Source organism: Caretta caretta, chromosome 9 (genome assembly GCF_965140235.1).
Source record: "Caretta caretta isolate rCarCar2 chromosome 9, rCarCar1.hap1, whole genome shotgun sequence".
Taxonomy (NCBI): Eukaryota; Metazoa; Chordata; order Testudines; family Cheloniidae; genus Caretta; species Caretta caretta.
The window spans coordinates 80610380-80637963 of record NC_134214.1 but is presented as its reverse complement, the minus strand read 5'-3'; the positions used below and the strand labels follow the sequence as shown (position 1 = coordinate 80637963).

Below are 27584 nucleotides of genomic sequence, written 5' to 3'. Positions count from 1 at the left end.
GATATACCCCCAAATCCTTGGATACGCTGAGTTTTACTCTATATCTAGCCCATGTAATCTTGCTGGTTAGGACAAGGCATGGGTCTTTAACATAGCAAATGGATATTCAGCTACTTCTGTGCCTCAAGTGGGTTTCTGTTAGGAGAAAATTAGAGTAATCTTTTAGCAACATCTCTCTTTCTCTCAAAAAAACCCCAAAAAACAACAACCCCAACTTGCTGTAGTAACACTTGATCATTAAGAATATTCTGGTTTTATAGACAGTGCCTGCTTTTTAGCAAAAGATACTGTATGGCAAACAGTGTAGAGATAGAAAAACACAGAGACATTTTGGCAAGTACAGTACAGGTACCTTAGGTCTAACATATTTAACTATGAAACATGTATCCTCAAATATATCTTCACAGGAGGGATCATACAAAGTGGTCATCGGCATTCAGACTACTTGCATTAGAAGTTCCACTTGGCTTAGGAGTCAGAAAGATGGAATGACTAAAATGTTAAAGTGTAGCACCATCAACACTTCTCCTAAAACCAAAATGTGAGGACTGGATGGAAATTAAGACGGAACAGAAACATTGTGCTTACGTCACATTAACTAGAAAACAATGGGTAAGTCATACTTAAGTCTGCACTTCAATAAACTGGCCACGTTTACAGTTCTACTGGAAAGGGATTAGGATGGGTCACATGTTTTCTCCATGGATTTTCTGTGTTTCACTCATCCTGTTTCCTCTTGGGTTTTTTGGGATTCCGAGACCGGCTTTTTGCTTTGCAGAGTGGACATATCGGTGCGTTCCGATGAATTTGCTGGTGACATGATAAACAGGCCTGCAATGCAATGTTACATCTTATTAATTTATTTGTATTGAAATAGTGCCTAGGAGTCCCAGTCATGGACCAGGACCCTGTTAGCAACCTATTTCTCTGTGAGGTAATAAACCCATGAAGTTCTGTTGAGACACACTGCTTATTGAACATGTTACCTGCTCTAATAAGTTAATATACTGTACAGGAAAAATAAATAAGCCCCTGCATGCTCAGTGGCGAACTGGAACTAAATTCTGCGGCAAGGTTCCTAGATCCTACAGCAACTTCAGGTCAGTTGAAAACTAAAGGATTTATTGAATTAAATTTTCAAATGAATAAAACTGCCAGTGCACCCCCCGTTTATCATTTATTTAGATATTAAATTCAAATTTTTTTTGAGCTTCCCCTCACATTTTCAAGATTTTTGTACTGACAATGCCTGACTGTATCAGAAAAATTGTTTAGAAGGCCAGCTGTGATTCCATAGATTTTAAGTCAGAAGGCACCTCTATCTAGATCATCTAGTTTGACCCCTGTATACAACATAGAATTCTACCCACTTATCCTTGTATTGAGCCCAATAACTTGTGCTTGACTAAACCATATCTTTCAGGATATGTTTGCCGTGGAGCTGGAGATGTAACTTCCAGCTCAGGAAGACATGCCCGTCCTAGCTCTGAATGAGCTAGTGCCTTAAAAAGAAGTAATGTAGTCATGGCTACATGGGCGGGGGGCAGGCTGGCCATCCAAAATACATACGAAGGATCCTTGGAGTGGCTAGCCCATCCCAGCACCCATGTAACTGCAACTTCAAGTCTAGTTTTAAGCATGCTAGCTCGGTCAAAGCTAGCACAGATACGCCTCTCCAGGCGGGAAGTTACACCTCCACATCCAGCAGGCATACCCTCGGAAAGGCAACTAGATTTAATCTGAAGACATCAAGAGATGGAGACTCCACTACATTCCTTAGCACATGTCTACACATACAGGGCTGCAGCAGCATAGCTTTACCAATGCAGCTGCACCGCTGCAGCATGTGAAGACACTCTATGCTGACGGGAGAAAGCTCTGCCGTTGGCATAATAAAACCACCTCCGCGATGGCAGAAGCTATGTTGCGGGAGAAGCTCTCCCGCCGATATAGCGCTGTGCACACAAGGGCTTAATGCCAGTGTAACTTACGTTGCTCAGGAGAGTGGTTTATTCACACCTGAGTGACATAAATTATGCCGACATAAGCTGTAGTGTAGACATAGATTTAGTAGTTTCTTCTAATGGTTAATCATCTTCTTTGTTAAAAATGTGTGACATATGTCTAATTGGAAATTGGCTTTAACTTCCGGCCGCTAGTTCTTGTCATGCCTTTCTCTGCTGGGTTGAAGAACCCATTAGTACCTGATATTTTCACCTTGTAACAATAATGTTTCTCAAGCTCAGGAAGCACAGCGAGTAGAAACTGGCAGTATCTGCCCTATGACTGAAGAGTCCCTGCAGGGGGAGTCATACAAGATACAGAGCCTGATTCTGAACTCTAACTGAACTGGCGCAGCTCTATTAACTTCAGTGGAATTGCCCTTGGTTTACCCTAAAGCAGGCAAAATAAGAATTGGACACATCATTATTTTCAGTGCTAATTCCTTTGTGAACACGATATGTTCCAATCACCCAAGAGACAAGCCTGTGCATTTGACACCCAAGAGACAACGCCTCACCTTCATTGGAGGTGGCTGTTGTCTGAAAGTTGCTGTCTGTCTGGTGTCCTGTTTCCTAGCCACTTGTAGCTGTTGGGCAGCAGCTGCAGCTGCAGCCAGAGATTCTGGAATGGGCGGTTCTTGTGGTTCTGTCTGCCATTCAGCTTTTTGCTTTTCAAAGTAACTATACAAAAACAAACCAAAATTATAATCAACTGCTGGCCTGTCATTTATTGATTTAACAAGCATTGATTTGTAATGACTCTTCCGTGCTAAAACATAATGGGCCAAAATTTTTTGGTTTTCTTCCTCTAGAATCAAATGACTTGCACCAAGGACTCATTTGGATCAATTTTTTTAAAATGGGATAATGACAATTGTTAAAATACTACATGTGGCCAAAAACACAAGCCCACTGACGATCAATAATTAAGGATCATCCTAATATAGATGGAGAAGACTTGTTAAATAATGAATTCCATCCACTCTCAATATCTAGGTTTTTTTTAAAGTTAATGAGCCAGATTCGATCATGTAACTAGTTAGTGGCATAATTATAGCGAAGTTGATATACTATGTTTCAGGTTCTTGTTTTCCAAGTTTTATCTGCAACAACCAGCCCTAAGAAATGTTTTTTGTTCTTCGTTTTTAATATAAACTGAGATTTTGGAGCACAATTCTGCAGCGAGGGATGAACTGCATAGTTATTCATTTAATATGTTCCAGGGGTAAGAGTTGATTTTATATATTTAAGACCACAGGAGGATCAGGTTATTCATAGTGGATCAGGAAGAAATCTCCATGTCCCCACCCAATAAGATCGCATGAACCAAAGCAGAGAATTTGTCCCCTTCCCTTGAAGCATGAGGGGTTGGTTGGTCTCTGCTGGATACAAGGCTAGATGGGCCATTCTCGGGAGAAGCATTAACATCCTCCTTGGTTTTCAAAAAGAAGAGCATATCCTTTACATTTCTTCCATAGATCCAACCATCTGGATTTCTGGATTCAGCCACAGCTTACCAGATTAGATTCTGTGTTTTTTTTAACAGCTATAGCACAAATTTGAATTCTGACCAAGACTCACTAAAGACACTCATGTAGTAGTTTTGGGTTCCTCTCCTCCCTTGCATCATATCCATACCTGCTAGTCAAATGGAAGAAATGGATTCTTAGAAAAAAGTACAAAGTAATGTAAAATTAGAGATAGAGTAGAACCAAAACCTTAGATCCAAACACCCTTTAATTTGCGGGTCAGCGCTGGGGTTTGCAGCTTTGGCTGATCTAAATGTAACTTCGATCTTTGCCCCATATTCAGACAGAACCCTTTTGGAGGCTTGTAAATGGCTGGTTAATTTTTGTCGCACATACATGCTTCCTCCACTTTCAATTAATTTTGTTTTTCATGATTGCCTCTGAGTTCCTACCTTCCAGCTGGGCCCAGAAACAAAAATGACAAAATGCCAGCAGAATCATAACTGTATACAAGGCCAAATATTGTTTGATCTGGAGACATACTCAAGAGAGAGTTTCTCTTCCTCCTCACATAGATCTGGCAGCCTCTGCAAGCCCAGAGTCATCCGCAGGGCATCTACATGCTCCTTCAAGGGCTTGTACTCTTCATGCAGGCGTCGAGTGGACTCCAAGAGCTTATTGAGGTCATTCTCAGACTGTTTGATGGTGTTCTCCATCTGAAACAGGAGGAGACATTTGCTTAGCAGATTGCTCCATTCACAGCTCTCTGATTCACCAGCCAGAGGTGGCAGAGTGCAAAGATGATGCTGTCCTTTAGAGAGTGGAGCTTTTCACATTCAGATTGGAAGAGAATAGGCAGACAATGAAATGGCCAAATAAGGAGTTAACATTCTGGGGGGGAAGGGAGGGTGGAATATGGGCAGGGAAAAAGCAGTCTGGAAGCAATTAGGCCGGGCAATGTTGTTGTGTTGAACACTTCGGAAAGATTCTCAAGGAAGGTTATAAAAATAACCTTTAAAAAAAAATCTCCACTGGGCTAGGGCCAACTCATTTGCATTATTTCAAGCCTTTCCAAATACCCCATAGATTTAAAAATTTAACTCTGATGTTGCTGAGTTCATGTTCCACTTGGGAAAGAGAGGTTTCAGAGTAGCAGCCGTGTTAGTCTGCTCAAATAAATTTGTTAGTCTGTAAGGTGCCACAAGTACTCCTTTTCTTTTTGGGAAAGAGAGTGAGAGAAGCAGCAAAAAGAAAGATAATCTGATGGAAACATGAAGTGCAAGTGGGACAGCATGAAAGAGAAGCAGGGAGTGGAGGGGGTGAGAAAATTCTAATGACAAATGAAGGTGGTGTCACATATTCGAGGTACCCACTTGTGCCTACCCACAGTTTGGGAGCTTTTTCCATCCCTAATACAGAGTCCAGACTTCCCTTTAGCTCAACATTTTAAAAATAATTACTCACCCTTAAGAGAAGGAAAAAGTGTGCGTTTAAAATTGCTGGTGAACGGAGTTGCTAATTCAGAATGGTTTTGCAAACCCAGCAATTCACAAATCCTCAGCACTCTCCAGGGTACCCCTCTAATCATTAGTCTCCCTATTTTGCATTAATATCCTTCACGCTCCTGCTTGTTTTACTATTTGTATTGCAGCAGTGCTTAGTTGTCTCAGGGAGAAATCAAGGCCCTCTGATTCTAGGCACTATGCAAACATTACAAACCATCCCACTATCCCTGCTTCCCAAAAAGAAAACAACCCAAATCCCAGACAGCTGCCAAAGCCTCCCAGGTTCTAGGTGTTAAATTAGGCAGCACTAAGAGGGTTATTTGCTAGGAAGAGTCAGAATAACGCTACTATGACTGCTGGTACCATTGCAGCAGCAATGGGCTCGGTTGTTCGTTCCCTTTAACCTAAATCCGGTATCTATTATTGAAAATCATCTTGCCTGATACAGACAAGCACTAACAGTGACTAAATTTAACTCATTTGATACCATCTGTATAATCCTTTCATGCTGTCAGGAAAGCTCAGGTTGCATATCTCTAATCTGTCAACTGTATATCCTTAGGACAATCCATATGGGACTATATATAAAGTATATCCTGCCCACAATCCCACTGCTACATACCACATTTATGTCAGCATGGATCAGCCGCAGCTCCTCCACGTGGGCCATCTTTTCCTGCAGCAGAAGATCCATCTCCTGCTTGTATTCCTTCAGGTGCCTCTCCTCCGATTCCAGGGCTTCAAACTCTGCCTTCAGGCGTGCCTTAATCTTTTCCATCTGCAAAGTCTTATTCCTACAACCCAATGGAAATTACAAATATAAAGGGACAACTGCCATAATGTCAATGTAAATTCTGTTTGCTTAAAGACTCACTATACACACACACAAGCAAAGGTGTTCACATTGATAGCAGGGGACTGGCAAAAGTTGTTGATAAAGTCAGAACTAAAGTATATCTTTGAAAGACTGGGGTGGTCTGTGCAGAATCCCGGAATCAGGAAACTCCTGGGTTCTAATCCCAGCTCTGTCATTGGTCTTGTCTCCACGACAACTTTTTATTGTATTGGACCATGGAGCTAGATTACATGAAATTTACCAAGATTTAGCAGTTTCTGTAGACCAGGACAATTGTGTTCAGCATTGTATCAGTCATGATTAAACCTTAATCACGAAAGAGGAAATTCTAGAGAAATGTTTATTCCTGCTGGGCTTTAAAGGGGCTTCTTAGAAATGGAGTATAAGATGCAAATGCCAACTATCTCGACAGTAGACTGAGACACTAAAATGCAGACTTTTGCTTTACACAAAGGATGCTCCAAGACAGTAAAAGTTCTGATGCCATTTCAAAGCATCTAAAATTCCACCTGCAGTCTACAGGGTAGCCTCCCATTTTCCTGCTGACCTCCAGCCCCTTTAATGCTATTTGTAACTGCAGCTCCCTTTGTTCTACATTCCAGTTTTTGTTTCTTCTTTTTAAAATGGTACCACCCCATATTTCTACACATAAAAGCTATGGAGTCTGGAGCAATGCCTTTCCCTCCAAAGCTAGGAGAGAAGGACTGGCTGTTTAAGCAACACAGCAAAGCGATGCTTACTATTAGTTGAATCAGCACTGCTTCATGACCATCTCCATTTTAAAACAATTGCCCAGACAGTCAAAAACCTGTTCTAGTTCCCAATCCAGTTTTGCCAGGCCATGATTCAATTATATTCCAATCTTCACTTTCCAAAGACATGATCTTAGAGATAGCCCCTGCTTTCATCAGAACTGTGCCCACCAGCTCTGCTATTGTGAAGGCTTTGGAGTTGCTTCTGTTAGCCCTCCTCTTGCATCCCTTGTGTCCAATTCCAAGAACAAATACAATACCTACCTAAGCCTCCGGTACTTCTGATCCCTCCCCTCGTGCATTTTTAAAGTAGTCTATAGCTTCAAACAGACTGAAAATGAAAACCAGAGGAACTGTGATCATTCTGTTGAGCAATCAAAATCTGACCAAAGAACTTCAAATGGACCAGGATCAAGTCCTTGGGTAACAAATTCTGGCTCCTGTCACAAGTTTTATGGGTGGGACTGAGATAACTGCAGGAGATCCAAAAAACAGCACCACAGGTTATTTTTCTAGAGTGTAACATGCCCAAAGCAGGAATGTCCAACAGTGATAATATCAATAATAGGAGATTTTTTTAAAAAAATCCTGAATGAGATTTTACATGCTCCCTTGGAACAAAATACAACAACGTCCTTCATCACAGGATACATTTTAAAAACAGCCTTAAAAATAAAAAATCTCCCTCTAGTCGAATAAACCTGAACCAGTTTGGATTAATGTTGCTTCTGATCAGCACCATTACACTGGGGAGTAGAAAAGCTGGAAGCAGAGGTGTGCATAGTACAAAGCCAGACATGGAATTGGATCAACTCAGAGGTCACCCAGAGACATTTACAAAGATATTCACCTAGATGAATATTTTACAGTTACAGTAGGGTTGCCACCTTTCTAATTGCTGGTAACCAGACCGCTAAGGCCTCATGCCCTGCCCCGCCTCTTCCACCAAGACCCCGCTCTACCCCCGCCCCCATCACTTGCTCCTCTCTCCCCCCACCCCCATTGCTCGCTGAATTGTTTCCACCTTACACCCCACCCGACGAGCTGGGCTCCCTGTGCTCCAGAGCTGGAATGGGAGCTGCTACAGCATGACTAGGAGCCTGCCTGCAGGCAGGAGGCAGCCCCAGATGAACAGGGGCTAGCGTGGGTTAATGACCCGTGCCTCCCCACACCCTGCAGAGACCAGACTTTTGATGTCCATCAGTACATCTGACCAGATACTGCCAGGTCCCCTTTTTGACCAGATCTTCCAGTCAAAAACCGGGCTCCTGGCAACCCTAAATGGCACCCAGACACAGAAGCCAAAAACTGGACTGTCTGGGTAAAATCCAGACGAGTGGCATCCCTAAGCTATAAGCATGTATATTTCATGTGGTATATACCATGTGTTATTAAAGAGAATATTACATGTTTTATATAGAGACAAACATTTTTTTAAAAAGGAAGCCAACTGTCCCAGTTTTGAAGAATCAGAATCAGCCCATCAAAGTAAAAATGGCTGGAAAAAAACAGTCAGCGATAAAAGCATTATATCGATAAAAGTCACCTCCTAATCAAGCCAGAGACCATTTTGTCAAAACAAACGGCTACCTGAATGCATTGATTTCTGGAACCAGAGGCAGGGCTTATTTCAACAAGAAAGTAGTTGCTGACTGGACTTCAGTTCCAGTGGCCCAAGTCAAAGTGTATTAGCCTCTGTGAAGAATTAATGGTCACTTAAGAATTTTTAAAATGACCACAGTAAACTCCGGGGAGTTATTTAGCAATAATATAAAGTTGTCATGCTTTTTACTTTCAGGATTAATAGTGCCATTTTCTCTATATGAAGCAAACATTCATAACTGGCAATCTGATGAAAATTAAGAAGAAAAACATATCATACAACTCTATAACTCACAAATTTACAAGAGTTTAGAGAGCAGTCTTTCATCCACTGAGGAGACAGGATGTACATGATGTCTTAACAGTTTTAGAAAATGAATGTATTTTTATTTATTTTATATTAAGATTTATTACTTTTGAGTGGGAGGATGAAGAGAATTAGAGCAACTGGTATTAAAATTTGTTATTCTACAGTGTTAGGGCCCAGTCTTACAGAGATTTACACAAGCGCTTAACTTTACGCATTGTGAGTAATGTGAATTTTTCAGTGCACTATTATTAATTATGTGCTTTCCAGGAGCATCCAAAATATGCTAGGCATTCTCACTCAGACAGAAGACAGTCAATGCCCAGAAGAGTTTACAGTCTGATGCCTCAGTCCTCCATCCAGATCCGTTAGTGCTGAACTCTGACTCCATGTGAAGTGCCATTGAACGTAATGGGACTTTGCAAAGGAACAGAACTTTGCACCAGTACATTTGGAAGCAAGGGTGGGACAGAGGGATTCAATCGAAATATATGCACTTTTCAATATACATTATGTAATTTTAAAAAGTAAATATATTAACTATACTATCCCTTATACTTGGTCAATTTCTTGTAGCCATCACAAAAGAAGTAGGGCTGTTGATTAATCGCAGTTAACTCAAAAAAAAATTAATCGTGATTAATCACACAATTAAACAATAGAATACCAGTTGAAATGTATTAAATATTTTTGGATGTTTTTCTACATTTTCAAATATATTGATTTCTATTACAACACAAAGTGTACAGGGCTCACTTTATATTATTTTGATGACAAATATTTGCACTGTAAAAATGATAAACAAAAGAAATAGTATTTTCCAATTCATCTCATACAAGTACTGTAGTGCAATCTCTTTATCGTGAAAGTGTAACTTACAAATGTAGATTTTTTTTGTTACATAACTGCACTCAAAAACAAAATAATGTAAAACTTTAGAGCCTACAAGTCCACTCAGTCCTACCTCTTGTTCAGCCAATCACTAAAACAAACAAGTTTGTTTACATTTACGGGAGATACTGCTGCCTGCTACTTATTTACAATGTCACCTGAAAGTGAGAACAGGCATTTGCATGGCACTTTTGTAGCTGGCATTGCAAGGTATTTCTTTGCTGTTACTAGTCAGTTTCATCTTCTAGTTCCAGTGTGCTGCCAGAATGCAACAACATTGTAGTTTCAGGGGACTATTCCAACCCAAACAATTAACTTTTAATATTAAAAAACAAAGTACACATAAAGTATGAAGACATTTCCATTAATATTAGGGCATTTAAAATATGTATTTTTGAAAACAAAAACCTAAATTTGGGACCTAGCCTACATAGCTGATTCTGCTCTCATTTCTATTATTTTCCATTCTAAGTTTCTATACTGCCCTCCTCATCATACTGTCTGAGGGCTTGTCTACACTACAAAATCAAGCTGACTTTATTTAATTCGACCTCAAGCCCCCAAATTAACTAAGTTGATTGTGCGTGGCCACACCATGCTCATTGTCTCGATGGAGTGCGTCTTCACTAGCAGCGCCTGCATCGATGCACAAAGCAGTGCATCGTGGGTAGCTATCCCCAAGTGCAACTTGCCGCAGTGTGTTTTGGGAAGTTTGTGCAATGCCTCATGGGACCAAAACATTGTCGCAGGGGAGAATGGGAACATTGCGTCAGCATCCCATGATACACTGTTCTCAACAACAAACAACCCAGTGGTTTTCGCGCCTTAAAACCGCCACGCATACGCCATAACCACAGAAGCATGTAGCCTGCTCAGTTGTGAACTCTCACTGTGAGCATCTCAAATACCTCGCACCTTCTCCTGCAATATTTCCAAAGCCGAAGTAGGGTCTGCCGCATGGAACATAGCGATGTCCTGCAGAAAGCCCTGCTGCAAGTCATTGAAAAAAACAATTCGCAGTTGCTGCTGGCAGACAGAGAGGAGCTGCACTCTGTTGAGCACCATTTCTGGTCCCATGAAACAAGCACCGATTGGTGGGACCGCATCGTTTTCCAGGTAGGGATGACGAGCAGTGGCTGCAGAACTTTCGAATGCGGAAGGCCACCTTCCCAGAACTTTGTGAAGAGCTTTCCCCAGCCCTGCAGTTCAACAACACAAAAATGAGAGCTGCTCTGACAGTGGAGAAGCGAGTGGCAATCACTATTTGGAAGCTTGCAACACCAGACAGTTACCGGTCAGTGGGGAATCAATTTGGAGTAGGTAACCATGGGAGCTGCTGTGCTCCAAGAGTGCAGGGCCATTGATCGACTTCTGCTATGAAGGGTAGTGGTCTGGGAAATGTGCAGGACATAGTGGATTGTTTTGCTGCGATGGGGTTTCCTAATTAAGGTGCGGCAATAGATGGCATGCATATCCCCATCTTGGCACCAGACCATCTTGCCACAGAGTACATAAACCGAAAGGGATACTTTCCAATGGTGTTGCAAGTGCTGGTGGATCACAGGGGGTGTTTCACTAACATCAATGTAGGAAGGGCGGGAAAGGTTCATGATGCGTGCATCTTTAGGAACTTGGATCTGTTCAAAAAGCTGCAATCCGGGACTTTCTTTCCAGACCACAAAATGAACAGTGACAACGTTGAGATGCCTATAGTTATCCTGGGGGACCCAGCCTACCTCTTGCTCCCATGGCTCATGAAGTCATATACTAGACGTCTGGACAGCAGTAAGGAACAGTTCAACTATAGACTCAGCAAGTGCAGAATGGTGGTTGAATGTGCCTTTGGTCATTTGAAAGGGCGCTGGAGACGTTTACTAACAAGGTTGGACCTTAGTGAAGAGAACATCCCCATGGTTATAGCTGCCTGCTGTGTGCTCCATAATATCTGTGAAAAAAAGGGGGGAAATTTTCTGCAGGGGTGGGCAGTTGAGACAGATCGCATGATAGCCATTTTTGAGCAGCCAGACACCAGGGCAATAAGAAGATCACAGCAAGGGGTGCTGCATATCTGTGAGGCTTTGAAAAGCCGTTTCAATAATGTGTCACAGTAATGTGAGCGGTTTGTTTGCATTGTGCTTTCCCAAACCTTCACCTGCCTTGTATCACTGTCCCTGTAAAGCCAACCCCGCCACCACTGTTCCCTCTAAGCTATGCGCATGTGCATACAGATCCTAAACCCCACGCACAAGGCAAAACACCCCGCACACAAAAATTTGCACAGAAGAAATTTTTTGTGCACACAGCCTGTCAAAAATGTGCACAGAAGAAATTTTTTGCGCACACGGCCTGTCAAAAATTAGAGTGAACATTGCCCCCCACGCAAGCCCTCTGCTTCTACTCAATAAAGAACATTTATTTCTCAAATCCATTTACTTTATTTAACAAACATAAGTAAAGAGGGAGAACAGAAAAAAAAGGGAACCTTGGGGAAAAGGGGTTGTAAAGTTGGAACGGGAGAAACATTTTCAGCTGTGTAACGTAACACCCCATTCCAGACCATCAAAGGTCTGTGAATGGACGCCTTCTGTTCCTTGTACCCTCCCCCTGAGTTAAGTGAAAGGGATAATGGACTTTTGGCCCATGCCTCATGGAACGCTTGTGGGAGGGTAATTCTACGCCAGGAGATGCTGGCTGGCTGTCCACCAGGATCTGCAGAGGGACTCTACCCACCTGCTTCTGTTCCTGCAGTTCAGCCAGACACCTCAACATGTCTGCTTGGTCTCTCATAATCCGAAGCATCTTGTCCTGTGCCGCACACTCTTGCTCATTAGAAGCTTTCCTGCTCTCCATGTCCATGTCTAACTTCTCGGACAGAGAAATCCTCCACGCTTTCAGCTCTGTGTCAGCTGTCCCGGAGGCATTTATTATTTTGGTGAATATGTCCTCCTGCGTTCTCTTTCTCCTCCTTCTAATCACTGAAAGTCTGCTTTCAGGTGTTCATGACACGCCGAAGGACACATTTCCGGCTGTCAGTCATGCGGAAAACTAAAGGAGCCATTGTACATGAATAAAATGTTTCCATAGCAAGGCCGCATTCATAAAAAAACAAACCCTTATTACACTAAGTGCAAGCCATAACATAATCAGAATCCGTAACCATTCACTATGCTGTTTTGCTGCTCCAGCCGTGGTGAGTAGGCTCCCTTCGCCCCCCCCCACCCCCCTGCTGCCCCCAGGTCATGGGTGACTGCACTTTTGAACAAGGTGGGGGGAAACGTTTTTACTCCCAAATTGGGGAATCTCTCATGTGGGGCCCCAGTCCCCTATCAGTCACTTTAAACTACTTGCCAACCCATGCCGAGCACAGTAAAGGCACATTAGCTGCTGCGTGGTTTGGCGATCTGGAATGTGTGTGTGGGGGTGTATCATTCTCCTTGTTGTCCCTAGACTCACACACCTGTGAGGTGTCCACGTTGCTTACGGGGGTGCTGGTAGGGTCACCCTCGAGAATCGCATGCAGCTTGTTGTAGACCTGGCATGTGTGGGGTCCAGCACCAGAATGACTGTTTGCCTCTCTTGCCTTCTGGTACACTTAGCGAAGTTTTTATTTTCACACGGCACTGCTGGGTGTCCCTCGTGTAGCCCTTCTCCCCCATCCCACGAGCAATCTTTGCATAGATGTCAGCATTTCTTCTGCTGGATCGAAGCTCTGCCTGCACAGACTCTTTTCCCCACACAGCGATGAGATCCTCCACCTCCTGTGCAGACCAGGCTGGAGCGTGTTTGGGGCGTACAGTCTGCACGATCAGCTGTGCTCAAGCTGGCATGCTCCCAATGCTGATCAAACAGGAAATGGGAAATCAAAAATTCCCAGTGCTTTAGCAGGGGAGGGGCTGTTTCCTGTGTACCTGGCTGCAGTGCAGTCAAGTTGAGAATGATCTCCAGAGCAGTCACAGCTGAGCATTGTGGGACACCACCTGGAGGCCAATTAAGTTGAATTACACAATGCTGCATCTGCACTACCTCACAGTCGACCCATGAAAATCGAATTAAGCGCTACGCCTCTTGCAGAAGCAGATTACAGAAGTTGACATTAGAAACGACTTAGGTCAGCGTAAAGGACCCGGTAGTGTAGACACATACATTAACAGGTCAACTTAAGGCGGCTTCCTTCTACCTAACTTTTTAGTGTAGACTAGGCCTGAGAGTCCTCAGGAAGTGACTACCATCTATCATGGGCGGTTCATTCTCTCTCTCACTCATCCTCTCCCCAGGAGGAATGCTGGAGCCCAATCCTGCATAGATTTACATATGTGCTTAGTTTGACCACTGTGAGTAGTTCCACTGATGGCAATGGGACTACTCAGTGCATAAAGTCAAGCACATGCATAAATCTTTGCTGGATTGGGGCCTTACATGCGTACTTAAATTTACTGACTGGAGTAATCCCAGTGCTTTCCAATTAAGCATGTACAGAAGTGTTTTCAGGATCAGGCTCTGACATCCCCTGAAACCTCAATAAAGTCTCTTTAAAAAATATAAACATGTGGCGTAATATAGGAAAGGGTCTCCAAAAGAGACATCAAGTGAGAGAAAACAATAGGGCAAATTTTGCTTTTTTCAGCTAGTGATTTTATTTATAAAGGCCCTTTTAACTCTGCATGTGGAACAGGAAATTAATATAAACAATAATTAGAGTATGGCGGAGCCTTTAAGCACATGAAATTTGTTTATTTACTTTAAAATAAAACGGGCATAAAAGTACAAATATCCAGAGCTTGTGATTTCTTATCTGGCCTATTTTGGGCCAAAACCAACATGCCTTATTCACCTGATCTGTCCCGTTCAGTTAAACGTGACTGTCTATTTAGGTCAATTTGGTAATCAGGATTTAGCCCGCTGATGTAGAAGGATTCTTAGATTTCACAGATCTTCATTTCACTTTCATGGCACCATAATTTACAACAAGGCCAATAATTACAACAGCAAAGTGTGTCAAATTAAATAATTACAGTTAAATTCACCTTTGAATCAGAAAACTGAATGTACTTGAAGTTCCCAAATACAAAGCATTGTAACAACCAAGCAGAAAATGGATCGGATATTTAAATCCAATTTTACAACAATCAGGTCTCAACAGAACGGTAACTGGCTGATGATCTGTTTTAAAAGATGACAATTCTGACAGTTGAGCACAGAAGTTTCAGAGCCTCAGTATCAATCTGGAACATATTCACTGTCCTGTCTCTCATTATACGTATTTTGGTACACTATATATAAAAATAATTTGGGGCCTGGTCTTGCCACCATTATTCATGGGAGCAGTTTTTGCATGAGGAAGGACTTGGCCCTTGCATGGAAGAATAATTTGCTTCTGCATACTCAGTATTCCAACTAGGAGATTTTGTTAAAGGTGTAAGGACTATAAAAACTATAGTAATTGAATTGTTGCTTATTCTGTGGTTTGATTTCAGTTTCTTTTCTCAATCTATTAATACAGGTTTAAAACTGAGCATGTTACAGTGACATTTTTCTTCTTTGTTTTATTGATTTTCCCCTCCCCACCCGCACTCCATAGATAACCTCTTACATTTTCCTGATACAAAAATATAAAACACAACTCACCATGCAGATGAGCATGGTATAAATACCTACATATATATCCCAGTCAAGGCTGTTTGTTCTTCCTCCCAGCTACTTTCAAAATTATTGCACTTTCCTTATTACATGCCTTTGCTATTAAATGCACAAATTCATGCTAAATGCACGCAACTCAGGTAGTACCCAGAACATCATGTTCATAAATGAAAAGGCGCAAACTGAGCATTTAAAGCCATGGTGCCATGCATTGTTGCTTATGATTGACTCTTCCTGCAACATGTCCTGTGATTCACTTTACGAAGGCCACTATATAAAAATTAATGGTATACTGGATTGCACTGAAGAGTGGAGAGACCCAGCTTCCTGCCTTGCTGGTAAACCTCTTTAAGAAAAAGCAATAGCATCCTTAGTGCCATTGTGTCCCTGCTTCATCATCATCATTCCACCCTATGCCCCCAATAACTCCTTCAGAGGAGAGGACCACAATAAACAACAGGAAGGGAACAGGGAACATTCACCAGTCTGACTTCACACAACATCCCTAACCCTAACTCCTTCTCCAAATGGGGGTGTGAGAGAGAAGTAAGCTGGCTAAACAGATCTCCCAAGATGCAGCTTTCTTTCCTTTCAATCCCTCCCCACAAGAACACCCCCTCCCAAATTCCTCTGCAAGCCACAACACTGTTGCAATGCATATCACCCAAAATATTAGCTAAGCAGACACTTTTGAAGGGTATTATAAGTGAGTCCAGCCAAATCAATATATTTTTTTAAAAAAAAAGCACTTCCCAACCCCACCTCCCTGATTTCAAAGCAGCTTCTGTGCTCTGGATGCCTATTTGGCTCACGTACATACATTATGTTCTGTAATTTTCTCCCCCACCTCCCTTCAAACATTTCCTTGATGTAGCCAACCAGAAGAATGTTAGGAATGAATGGGTAAAAAAAAATCCTAACAGTTTACCTGAATAAATAATAATTAAAAAAAAAAACACAACTGCTTTAAAACAGATCTCCAGTTGTCCATTCATAGCTGCCACCTCCACCCCCTTTTTATTACTTAAGGCTAATTCCCTGGAAAAACATGATAATCCCCGCCCTGTAATGCATCTTTCACGGCACCCACTCTCAGCAGATGCTTCTTTTCCTACTTAAAAAAATTATCTCCAGCTTTCATCCCAGGGTTTTTCGTTGTGGTGGGTTTTTTTTTTAATTTTATTTTATTTTGTAACATAACAGTAGCGTCTTCAAATCGGTATAACTCATTCACTCCTTCAAGGAGAGGGAAAATAGCTTAGTGTTACTGATGCTGCACAAAAGAAAACATACCTGATCTCTTTGATGCTCTCCAGTTTGCACATGATTTCTTGCTCATCAGCCATGCTTTTCACTCCAATTTAAACCTCCCGTGATGTACAAAATGCCAGCCCCAAAAAACAAAACAAAACAAAAATCAACCCATACAATAGACACAATGTAGCCACCCACTCCGGGCATATGGACTCTGAGCCTGTGCGGTATAATCTAATGGGAACTATGGGAGTTAGAGTCCAGTTCCTTATTGCAGCCGAGGCATGTACAAGAGGAAAGACTACAACGCCCACAAGGCAGAGCAGAGCTTTCTTACCCCGCTTCCTGCAGCCACACTTTAAATCAATTTGTCACAGCTAATTATGTCAAAGGTTGCTAGTTGTGGAAGGGAGCTGAGTTCCTCCCCTTGAGGGTTGTGGGTTGTTGCTCTTTCAACTGAAACGATACAGTGACGTATATGTGAATCCTGAGAGTCGGTTGGAAAATGTCATGATTTTGATGAAAAGCTAAATTAAATCACACAGAAAAAATGCTCCAATAATTTTGGGAGACATGTTTGACATTTTAATTGATGCTCAGTTGTCCAAAGATATGCAGAAGCACTGAGGTTTCTTTGGGATTTGTTTTCGCTCTCAGGGCATGGTTACACTTGCAGATGCAGAGCGCTTCGAGTTAAACCAGCCTTCGGACAGAGCAGTAGGGAAAGCGCTGCAGTCTGTCCACACTGACAGCTTCAAGCGCACTGGTGTGGCCACATTTGTGGCACTTGCAGTGGCACTGGGAGCGGTGCATTATGGGCAGCTATCCCAGCATGCAAGTGGCTGCAACGTGCTTTTCAAATGGAGGTCAGGGGGGAGTGTGACAGGGAGTGTGTTGTGTGTATGTGGGGGAGAGAGAGTGGGTTGAGGGCGCTGAGAGCATGTCAGCATGCTGTCTTGTAAGTTCAGACAGCAGCAGACCCCTCTCCCTCTCTCACACACAGCATTCCACAGTGATGGTTGCTTTGTCTAGGAGCAGATAAGCAGCCGGCTGTCAGAAACGGAGCTTTCAAAGGGCATTTCCGCATTCCTGCAGCGATTCCAAAAAATGACAAGAGTGGCCACTTGACTTAAGGAGATTATTGGACATTTCTGGAGGCTGATCAGAGAACAATAATGCAACACCTCGTTCACACTGGTGCTGCGGTGCTCCAGCGGGGGTGCAGCAAACGTTATTCCACTCGCCGAGGTGGAATACCAGCAGCGCTGTAGCTGCGGAGTCAGAGCGCTCTACGTGCCTTGCCAGTGTGGACGGGTAGTGAGCTAGTGCGCCCGGGGCTCCTTTAGTGCGCTGTAACTCGCAAGTGTAGCCATGCCCTCAGTCAATACAACTGACAATATGAATGATACAAAAGAAGAAATAAAGCACAAATGTAACCTTTGTTATTAAAAATTAAGATTTAGAGTGATCCTCAGGCACCTTGCATCTGAGGATCTCAAAGAGATGTACATACATTGATGAATTAGTCTCACAGTCCCGTATGAGACCGGTAATTATTTTTGTCTGGCTTCCACAATGTGTTATCTGCTATGTAGACAGTTAGGAAGACAAGGGGCGAGATTTTCCAAACATAAATGACTTAGGTTCTTTGGAAAATCTCACCCTTTGTCCTGAAGAATTTATGATCAATGAGCTCTGCACTAGTGGACCCGTACGTGAGCATGGAATCTCATTGGCTCTAATGGGGCTCCCATTGGTTGGTGGGTGTGGGTGGGGGGGTGTCCCTCCACGCAGAACTCATTATAAGTTCAGGGCCTAGACAGGCAATAGAGGGCCTGATCCTGCAAACACCTACTAATGAGTATAACTTCACATGCCTGGGTACTATCAATGAGACTACTCACAGGAGTAGTGTTAGCAGGATAAACCCAAAGAATGAGGAGGAAAATTCAAAGACCTTGGTTTAAACATAGCGAAACTGAGTCACAGAGAGGTGAAGGGATTTGCCCAAGGTCCCATAGCAGTCCAGAGGCAGAGGTTAGAACAGAATCAAGATCTCCTTGCTGCCGGGCCATTCCCTGAATGACAAGCCCAGTCTTCCTCTGCTCTTTTGCTGCATGAAGCCTCAGCATTAAAATTGCTTCTCATCACTGACTCCCCATCCAAACAGAATTGAGTAAAAGCAGGTTGTCCACAATGCATCCTGCATAGAATACTGGTTTCCGTGTATGATGTATTACTGAGCATCTTGAAAATCTGTCCTGGAGGATTTTGTTTGCATGTTTTTGTTTGTTTTTATGGGGTGTGTGAGTGGTTAGGCTCACTTATAGAAAGAGGGAGAAAGAGTTATAACGATTACCCTTGGTTTCTATTGCATTAATAATAATTAGTAATTAAAATGATTTTCTTGGCATCTTCACAAATATTAATTAATTGAGTCTCACAATATCCCATTAGGCAGGTGATGGTGTAAGTATTTTCTTCATTTTTAGCAATGAAACTGAACTTCACACCCAAATCCCCTTGAATGCTGGAGATGTTCAGACCTGTATCTGAACTTTGCCATCAGGCCCATCTCCACTCATTTTACAGATGAGGAGATGGAGGCACAGTGAAGTTAAGGGACTTACCCAAGTCCATGCTGTGAGTCAATAGCAGGACTGGGAGTAGAGCCTTAAACTTCTGATGTCCAGTCCCCTGATCCAATCACTAATCAAACTACCTTTTGATGAATAATGTATCTGAACATGCTAGAGATATATCCTGTAACTCATTTAACTGTGATATTGAATTGCTTTTAGAAATGGAGTCCTATTACTGAATAATTATACTTTGCCCTTTTCTTCTGAAGTCCTTACAGAGCTTTGCAAAGATGGGTAAGAAACAGAGCCACAGAGGGTATGTCTACATTGCAAAGAAAGACCCATAGCAACATGTCTCTAAGCCCTGGTCAACTGACTGGGGCTTGTGCTACTGGGCTAAAAATAGCAACATAAGAATTTGGACTCAGGCTGGATCTTGGGCTCAGAAATCTGGGGGGGGGGGGAGGTGGGAAGCATCTTGGAGCCAGGGCTCCAGCCTGAGCCCAAACATCAGCATTGCTGTTTTTAGCTCCATAGGGCAAGCCCTGCAATTCTGAGTCAGTTGATCCAGGCTCTGAGACTCGCTGCTGTGGTTTGTTTGGTTTCGTTTTTTTCAATGTAGATGTACCCAAAGAGGTTAAGACATAAAATTTCAAATCTGGTCGCCTAAAATTAGATATGAGTGGTCGAATTTTCAAAGGTGATAAGCAGCCACATTTCTGTCGGGGAGCTTTGAAAATCCAGCCACTAATGTTGATACTTAACTATGAATTTAAGTGTCTAACTTTTAGGCAACCTGATGTGAAAATTATGTCCATCCAATCTGGAAACCTTTGTCTATCTGTAGTATCATAATGGGTAGCTCCAGTCACCTGTGATCATTTGTGCTGCTGCTGTTCTCTTCTGAAGAGATTGATCTACGTTCTCATGGAGTCCCAGATGTATGTGTGTCAAACAGTGCTAGTTGTGAGGAATATTGCCATTTATAAACTGGCATGATGAGGAATGCTACAAATCTCCTGGGCACTCAGCTCAGCTGGAATTAAACCACAAAAGAACTATCACCTGATGTCTCTGTGCAAATAACACACATGCTCTGAAATAAATGGGCAACAGCCAACAGCAAAGAAATATATTGGAAAATTGGGCACAGGGAGGTTTAAATTACACTTCCTTTCACCAACAAAGCTATTTGAATGGCAAGGCAGATTCACCCTTATTGAAGGGATGGTGGCATCTATCTCAGCCCTCTTGTGGGTCCCTCACCAGGAAGAGGGTGGTATGTTTAATTCCCCTATGTGTTTCTATGAGCTCTGCCAGTAGATGAGTCTCCAAAGAGCCTATGAATATATGCTGATTTCCCTGGACACACACCTTTTCTGCCGAGCACCACCTTATTCTGATGCTGAATAGACCCTTAGAGCCCCTTGGTAATTGGAGTTGAAAATATTTGGACCACCATCAGCTGGAATTTTTTTACCTTCTACCCAAAATAAATGTGGGATGTCAATGTGTGTGATGAAGGACCAATCTATCAAAACCTGGACCCCAAGTGAGGCGTGAATTTTGAATAGTGAGAATAATTAACCTTTGGAACAATTTACCAAGAGTTGCAGTGGATTCTCCATTGCTGACCATTTTTAAATCAAGATTGGATGTTTTTTCTAAGAGATATGCTCAAGGAATTATTTTGGGGAGCTTCTATGGCCTGTGCCATACAGGAGGTCAAACTAGATAATTACAATGGTCCCTTTAGGCTTTGGAATCTATGAATTCCATGAAAAGTTTGACAAATGGCAACTCTAGTCCCCAAAGCTCCAGCTTGTCACCTCCTAAATTCAGCCTGAGCTCCACTGATCCAGGAAGCAAAAGAAACTAGGTCAGTCGTAAAATTTCTGAAGCACACAAGGCTGATATCAAATCTCCCCTGCACACACACACACACACACACACACGCACACGTTGTAGCTTTTTGTTAACCTCTTTCTTAAAGGAAGTAATTTGGAGCTTAATCCTGAATTCTTTGTATACTCTCAAATCCCAATGAAGTCAGTAGAAGTTTGGGATGGGCAAGGAATGCAAGAGCAAACCCCCAGATAGTTTTAGCAATGAATTTTTTTAATGGCAAAAATGATTAATCTTCATCATGCACAAATGGGCTGAATGATTTCCCCTCTATTTTGTTTGCTGTCTTCTCCAATCAGCTGTTACCTCTCAATTGTTCTCTGCAGAAAATTGCTCTTTTCCAAGGGTGGTTCACCCACTTCTATTTGCCACTGTTTTTCCAACATGTAGACTGCCCTTGGCCCTTTGGAGCAGAGATCCCATTTTTATATTTGACATTGAAATGTCACACACTCCTATAGCACCATAAAGCAAACACAAATCTTAGAAATTAACCAGTTAGTGATATTTTAATGGTCTAAATAACAGTTGTCAGGTTAAAGAACTTGGGACTGATTTTGAAAACTCTCAACACACGGCAACTCCCACTGACTTCAATGGGAGATTTGTGTAGTGAACAGAAAGGCTTGAAAATCAGGCCCCTTTTATGCCAGTTTTCTATTCAGAGTCCAGTTTGTAGGAAAGTTATAAACTGAAGCTATGAATGGGAGGAGAATGGGGCTCTCCAGCGGGAGGGAATAAAAAGCCAGGCTTCAGAGGTGAAGTGCCCTGACAGGGATCCTGGGTCTGAGGAAGAAATGTCCTGGGGAATAGACTGAACAGCCCTGAGCTAGGATCTCTAAGAGCAGCCACACCTATGGAAAAGGCTTGGCTTGAACTTCAAATGGTCTTATTTTTCATTTGTTTGTTAATAAAGTCAAGCCCCAGCAAGAGGGCGAGTTTTGAGTCTATATGGGGCAAGCAGACTGGTTTAGAACAGCTAGGAAAACCACCTGCTCCCAGGGTATAGTGGTGGAAACATTGATGCACTCATTACATTGAATCTTGGAAGGATTTGATTTAATAATAATATAATAATAATAATAATTAATAATTGATCATGCCTAGCTCTTATATAGTACTTTTCATGTTTAGATCTCAAAGTGCTTTACAATGGAGATCCGTGCCAGTATCTCCCTTTTATAGATGGGGAAACCGAGGCACAGAGCAGTGACATGCCCAAAATCAATTAGCAGGAGGAGCAGCAGAGCTGGGAATTGAATTTTTATCAGCAGGGTCCTGTTTTTTTTAGAAATCCTGAGCACTCACTACTGCCACAAAGTACATAGAAGTGGCAGTACCTCTGAAAATTCAGGCCTAAGTTATTATTTATTATTTGTATTGCATTAGCACCTAACAGCCCCCATTGGACCAGCACCCCATTTTGCTAAGCATTGTACAAACACAGAACAAAAAGATGGCCCTTGCCCCAAAGAGTTCTAAGTTTGAGTATAAGACAGGTGGATACAGGAGACAAGAAAGCACAAGGAAACTATGATACAATACTGGTCAGCATGATAGGCGGTCTCCGTGCAACCAGCAGATGCCTAACCAAAAGGCACTTCTCATAAAGACAAAATATGATTATTGTTAATAATCTAATTGTTATTCATTATTGTTAATAATCTACATTTACAGGAAAAGAAAGTTAAAACCCATGTTGCACTTGTAGATAATGACTGCCCTCTCCTTCTATCAGTTTAGACTGGCAGTCAATTGAGATATTAATATGGGAAGTTACAATTATTATTAAACATGATTTTGTTTCCGAGTCTGCTATGCATCTTCAAGGTAATAATTTTGAGGAGTTATCTGTAATATGCAAATATAATTTCTGTAAATTCACTCCTTGTGGGCATTGCAGAAGAAGAATATCTCAAAAAAAAATGAATATATAGCAATTGTGAATGGTGGAGACGTCTGCTTTGGTGATTTTGATCAATATTTAAGGATTTTCCCCTGTGAAGCTGCCATGCCATTTTCTTCCACAATTAAAAAAAAAGGAGGTGGGCACTACCATATTCTTCATCATTATATGTCTTTTATACTAAGCTGGGATATTCAAGGCCTGATCCTCCTTCTATTGAAGTCAACTGGCAAACTTCCATTGGCTTAAATGGTGCAGGATTGGGCCCTTCGTGAGATGTGTGTTCAAAAGAGGCATGATTCTTTAATGCATGATTTAAATGGATGAACTAATTGATTTGAGGGGGTAGGAGGAAAGTTAGCTACGGTGGGCCAGCCAGTCTCTTGTTGCTAAGACACTGAGGGAGTAAGAGCAGTTGGGGTGAGAAAATGACAGGATGAGAAGGGATGATGCCATGTAAAATATGAAACATGAGTGATGAGAACCCCACTCTCCCAGCATGAAGGATAATTATTCAGATTTTTATTTATTTTCAATTATGAGCTAAAATTTGCAGGTTGAAAAATTAAAACGCTGACCTTATAACTTCATAGTTCACCAGTGATTTCAAAGAGATTTTAAAAGACATTTACAAATTGTGACAAAATATTCCCAGGTTCTCGGAAGAGCAAGGAGTCTCCTCATTAGCTACAGCAACAGTCTACCTATTTTAAGTGGCGTTCAGGTGCTAATGGACTCTGAATTGACTGTAATATTTGCCTTCATTGGTTCTTACAGACTGCACCTATTGATTCTTTGGTGCTGACCCTTAGCTGGACAACATCAGGTATACTTCTAGTGCTCGATAAATAATAATAAAGGGATAAGCCCTGTAGCTAATATTCAGGCAATGTTCCCACTGAACTTATGTCTTTTAAAACCCACTGATGTTAAAATTAATGCATTCCTTTTGTTGTTTTTTGTTTTATTCGGGTTCACATATTGCACCCAACACTGTGGTTTCACAGCTTCTTCCAAAAATGTAGTAAGTGTAATGACTAGCTTGTGTTGTGTCGTGATTCTTTTTTTCTCCCTTTCTTTCCCCATGGGGGAAAGCAATGTGAGAATTTAAATTTTTTTATTGTATTTTATTTTATTAATACTTTCTTATGTATGTGCTGTGCTCTGTGTTTATATTGGTAAAAGCAAAATCTAAGAAGTGTGGCTTGCGCTTGCAATGGAAAGTGGTGAGGTTTCAGGGTTCATAGATTCTGCAGGAGTTCATTATCCTGTCCAAGACCATTCTGCCATTTTGGACAACCCCCTGAGAAAGCTCTGTCTTCTGCACAGGCAAGCTTTATCTTCAGCTCTGTTAGAGGCTGAGAGTCTTGTCCTTATTAGGGAGGAATTTAAAGATAACATTGCTGCTTCTCTGAAGGAGCAATTATTAGAATTGTCAGACATGACAGGGTCAATATAAAGTTTGTCAACACATCATCTGAAATCACCAAAATCCTCAGCTAAAGAAACAGCTGAATTGATTTCACCCACAAAATCATTAAAGTTAGAAATAAAAAGACTGAAGTGGGCTATCCAGTCCATCACTTTGCAAATGCAGGATTGTTCCTTAATATATATTATCTCTTTCTGTATCCAGTCCAATTGTTGCAATGCGGTTCCCATTACTCCCCTTGGAAAACTCCTCCCCACTTGAGTCAATTTCACTGTTAGGCTGCAAATCTGCAGAGTTTATAAAAAAGGGTGTTGCATTTTAAATATTTTAAATGGTGTCCCTAGCCTCTATTTGCAAGAAGATGGGAATGGGTGACAGGGGATGGATCACCTGAGGATTACTTGTTCTATTCATTCCCTCTGAAGTACCTGGCATTGGCCACTGTCGGAAGACAGGACACTGGGCTAGATGGACCTTTGGTCTGACCCAGTATGGCCATTCTCATGTTCTTAAATATTAAAAATATATGAGAAGTACAAAATGTAAGTAGTGCTGTATAGTGTGGATGTGGGATGGAAGGTTTTTGTTTGTTTGTTACTGTGGATAAGTTGTATAGTCAATTGCTTGACCACACTTTGGCTTGTTATGAATAAGGCTACTATTTAGTCACGGAGGTCACGGCAGTCACAGATTCCGTGACTTTACAGGACCTCCGTGACTTCTTCGGCTTCAGCTGTCAAAAGCTGAAGCCAGGGCTGGAGCGGTGGCTGCAGCTGGGGCTGGAGCCGGGGCCATGCACCCCTGCCCCGCGATGGGGGCTGCAACCGCGGCCATGCACCCCTGCCCTGTGGCTTCTGCCAGGGCCTGCAGCCAAGGCCATGTGCCCCTGCCCCACAGCTTTCAGCGGGGGCTGCAACCAGGGCTGTGTGCCCCTGCCCTGCGGCTTGTCTGGTTATTTTTGGTAAAAAGTTATGGATAGGTCAGTGGCTCTGTTAATTTTTGTTTATTGACTGTGACCTGTCCCTGACTTTTACTAAAAATAACTGTGACAAAATCTTATCCTTAGTTATAAAATATATTCAAGAGATCAAATAACTAAGGTCTGTCAGGTTTATTAATATGGTACAGGAAAAAGGTCCCATACGATACCAGTCTCTGAAGAGCAATCCTGTGCAGCGATGTTACATTCACCTTATGAAGAATGTGTGCTCCCCAAGTTACACATTTCAGCTGATATTATTTGTGTGATTTTAAAAGAAACACATTTCTTTACATGTCACTAAAATGCAAACCATCAGTTTGTTCCAGTTCCCTAACTTGTTGTTCTGTTCCTTCCTTATCTTTGTTTTGGTTATAAGCATTACAGGTACTGAGCCGTGAAAGTACTTTCCTCGTTTGTATTAAGACACAGAATGAATGTATCTTGATTTTGACAAAAGTTTCCTATCTGCTTATGCCAATGCTTACTTCAGCAAATTCAAGGAGATATGGGATGCTTAACATAAATGAACAGGATGATGGAATAGGCCAGATTAGGTTATATAACTGTTATAATATTTGTGCTTAATGTTATTGGTGGTATATAATGCAGGTAATAAATATGATTAATACTATATATTTATATGCTAGCCAGTAAATATTAGTCAACAATAATTTCATCATCATTTGTACAAATATTTTCATAAATAATTACATAGCATAAGTAAGAGAGAAACAGAGTACGCAAAAGTATTAAAAAATATTAGGGCCTGATACAAACCACATTGAAGTCAGTGGATAGACACCCGTTGGCTTCAGTGGGTTTTGGATCACGCTTTAAATCAGTGGTTCTCAACCTATTTACCATTGTGGACCACATATACAGCTCTCTATGTGTTAGGCATGCTGCATCCACCCAATATATATATTACCTGTATGGCCCTGTGGAAGTCACATGGGCCACAGCTGTGTGCTGATTGGGCCTCAAGTGGCTCGCAGGTTGAGAACCACTGCTCTAAAAGAATACTAACTCTCTGAAATGTGTTCCTAGCTCAGGCCCAACTTGAGTTCACCAGTCACCATAGGCAATGTCTGTTGTTTTAACCAATTTTCTGCTCACTAGAGTGTAGAGATCTGGAATCAAATTATGGGTAGGAGTTCCATCTCGCTATGTCCTTTACCTTTACTGCCTCAGGGGTACTGTAATCTTCATTGCTGGAATCCTTTGAACTTTCTCCATGTTTGATAGCCCAGAGGCATTTTTTCAAACCATAAAGGTTCCATTTATTTTTGTATGGCTGTTGCTGCTAAACTTCTGAATGAATATTTTTTCCAGCAAACACAGAAACACAAAAACAGGTGGGGAGTAACTAGGTTGTGAGCTGTAGCTCACGAAAGCTCATGCTCAAATAAATTGGTTAGTCTCTAAGGTGCTACAAGTACTCCTTTTCTTTTTAGGTTCTCCAGTGCAATTACATACAGCTAATTGTGTGGGGAAGGCACAGCTGATCCTGGAGGCTGACATCTCTCAGTATTCCAATGAAGATGAAACGTCTCAAGATTCATGCTAATTTGTATGGAGAAAAACCTCTTTTCAAATCTGAATCTAATGATCAGTATAATCATAAGGAAGTGGTGTCTAATGGGTAGAACAGGAGTTTAGTAACTCAGGCATCTGGGTTTTATTCACATACTGATGCTTATGTTCCAAACCTATTCACGCTGAAAGTGAAGGGTAGCTTTCCATCCTGGCTTAGTGATCTTGGGCAAGTCACTTAACCTCTCTGTGCCTCAGTTTCCTTGCATGTAAAATGGGAATGATACTTACCTATTTCACAGTGGTGATATGAGAGGTGTTTGTAAAGCACTTTGCAATTGTTGGTTGAAAGGCAGTCTTTAATGGAATGTCTACACTGCAATGTAAGCTTGGGCTCAGCCTCGAGACCAAACACAGCATCTGTCTACACGCAATTTTGTCAGACTCGAGCCAGTAAGCCCTCTGGGCCCAGGCCCTAGGTCCCAACGAGGGGGACTCAAGTCCAAATTCCATGGTTTTGTTGTGTGGACACAGCTCAGGCCCGGGTGCCCCAGATTTATGTCCTGAGAGTATACCAGTGCTATCCTGCAATCCCATCGGCCAGGGGTGGCCAACCTGAGCCTGAGAAGGAGCCAGAATTTACCAATGTACATTGCCAAAGAGCCACAGTATTATGTCATCAGCCCCGCATCAGCTTCCTCCCTCCCCGCGCCTCCCACCCAGCGGCAGTCCCACTGATCAGCGCCTCACCCTCCCTCCCCACGTCTCCCAATCAGCTGTTTCGTGGTGTGCAGGAGGCTCTGGGCGGGAGGGAGAGGAGCGAGGGCATGGCAGGCTCAGGGGAGGGTGCGGGAAGGGGTGGAGTGGGGGCTGGGCCAGTGGCAGAGCCAGGGGTTGAGCAGTGAGTACTCCCCGGCACACTGGAAATTTGGCGCCTGTAGCTTCAGCCCTGCAGTTGGTGCCTATCC

General features: G+C 42.2%; 1 protein-coding gene across 2 annotated transcripts; it reads right to left on the bottom strand.

Moving 5' to 3' along the window:
• Nucleotides 1–219: 219 nt before the first annotated feature.
• ZC4H2 (zinc finger C4H2-type containing) lies at nt 220–16540 on the bottom strand. 2 transcript variants are annotated; one of them, XM_048863333.2, is made up of 5 exons: nt 16316–16529; nt 5600–5771; nt 4016–4188; nt 2522–2684; nt 220–831 (listed from the first exon to the last, which is right to left on the bottom strand). In XM_048863333.2, exons 1-5 carry the CDS (start codon nt 16366–16368, stop codon nt 718–720), a joined length of 675 nt encoding a protein of 224 aa, XP_048719290.1. In that variant the 5' UTR covers nt 16369–16529; the 3' UTR covers nt 220–717. The 2 variants fall into 2 exon arrangements, with proteins under 2 accessions (XP_048719290.1, XP_048719291.1); XM_048863334.2 differs by lacking the exon at nt 2522–2684 and having other exon boundaries at nt 16316–16540.
• Between the last annotated feature and the right edge of the window lie 11044 nt (nt 16541–27584).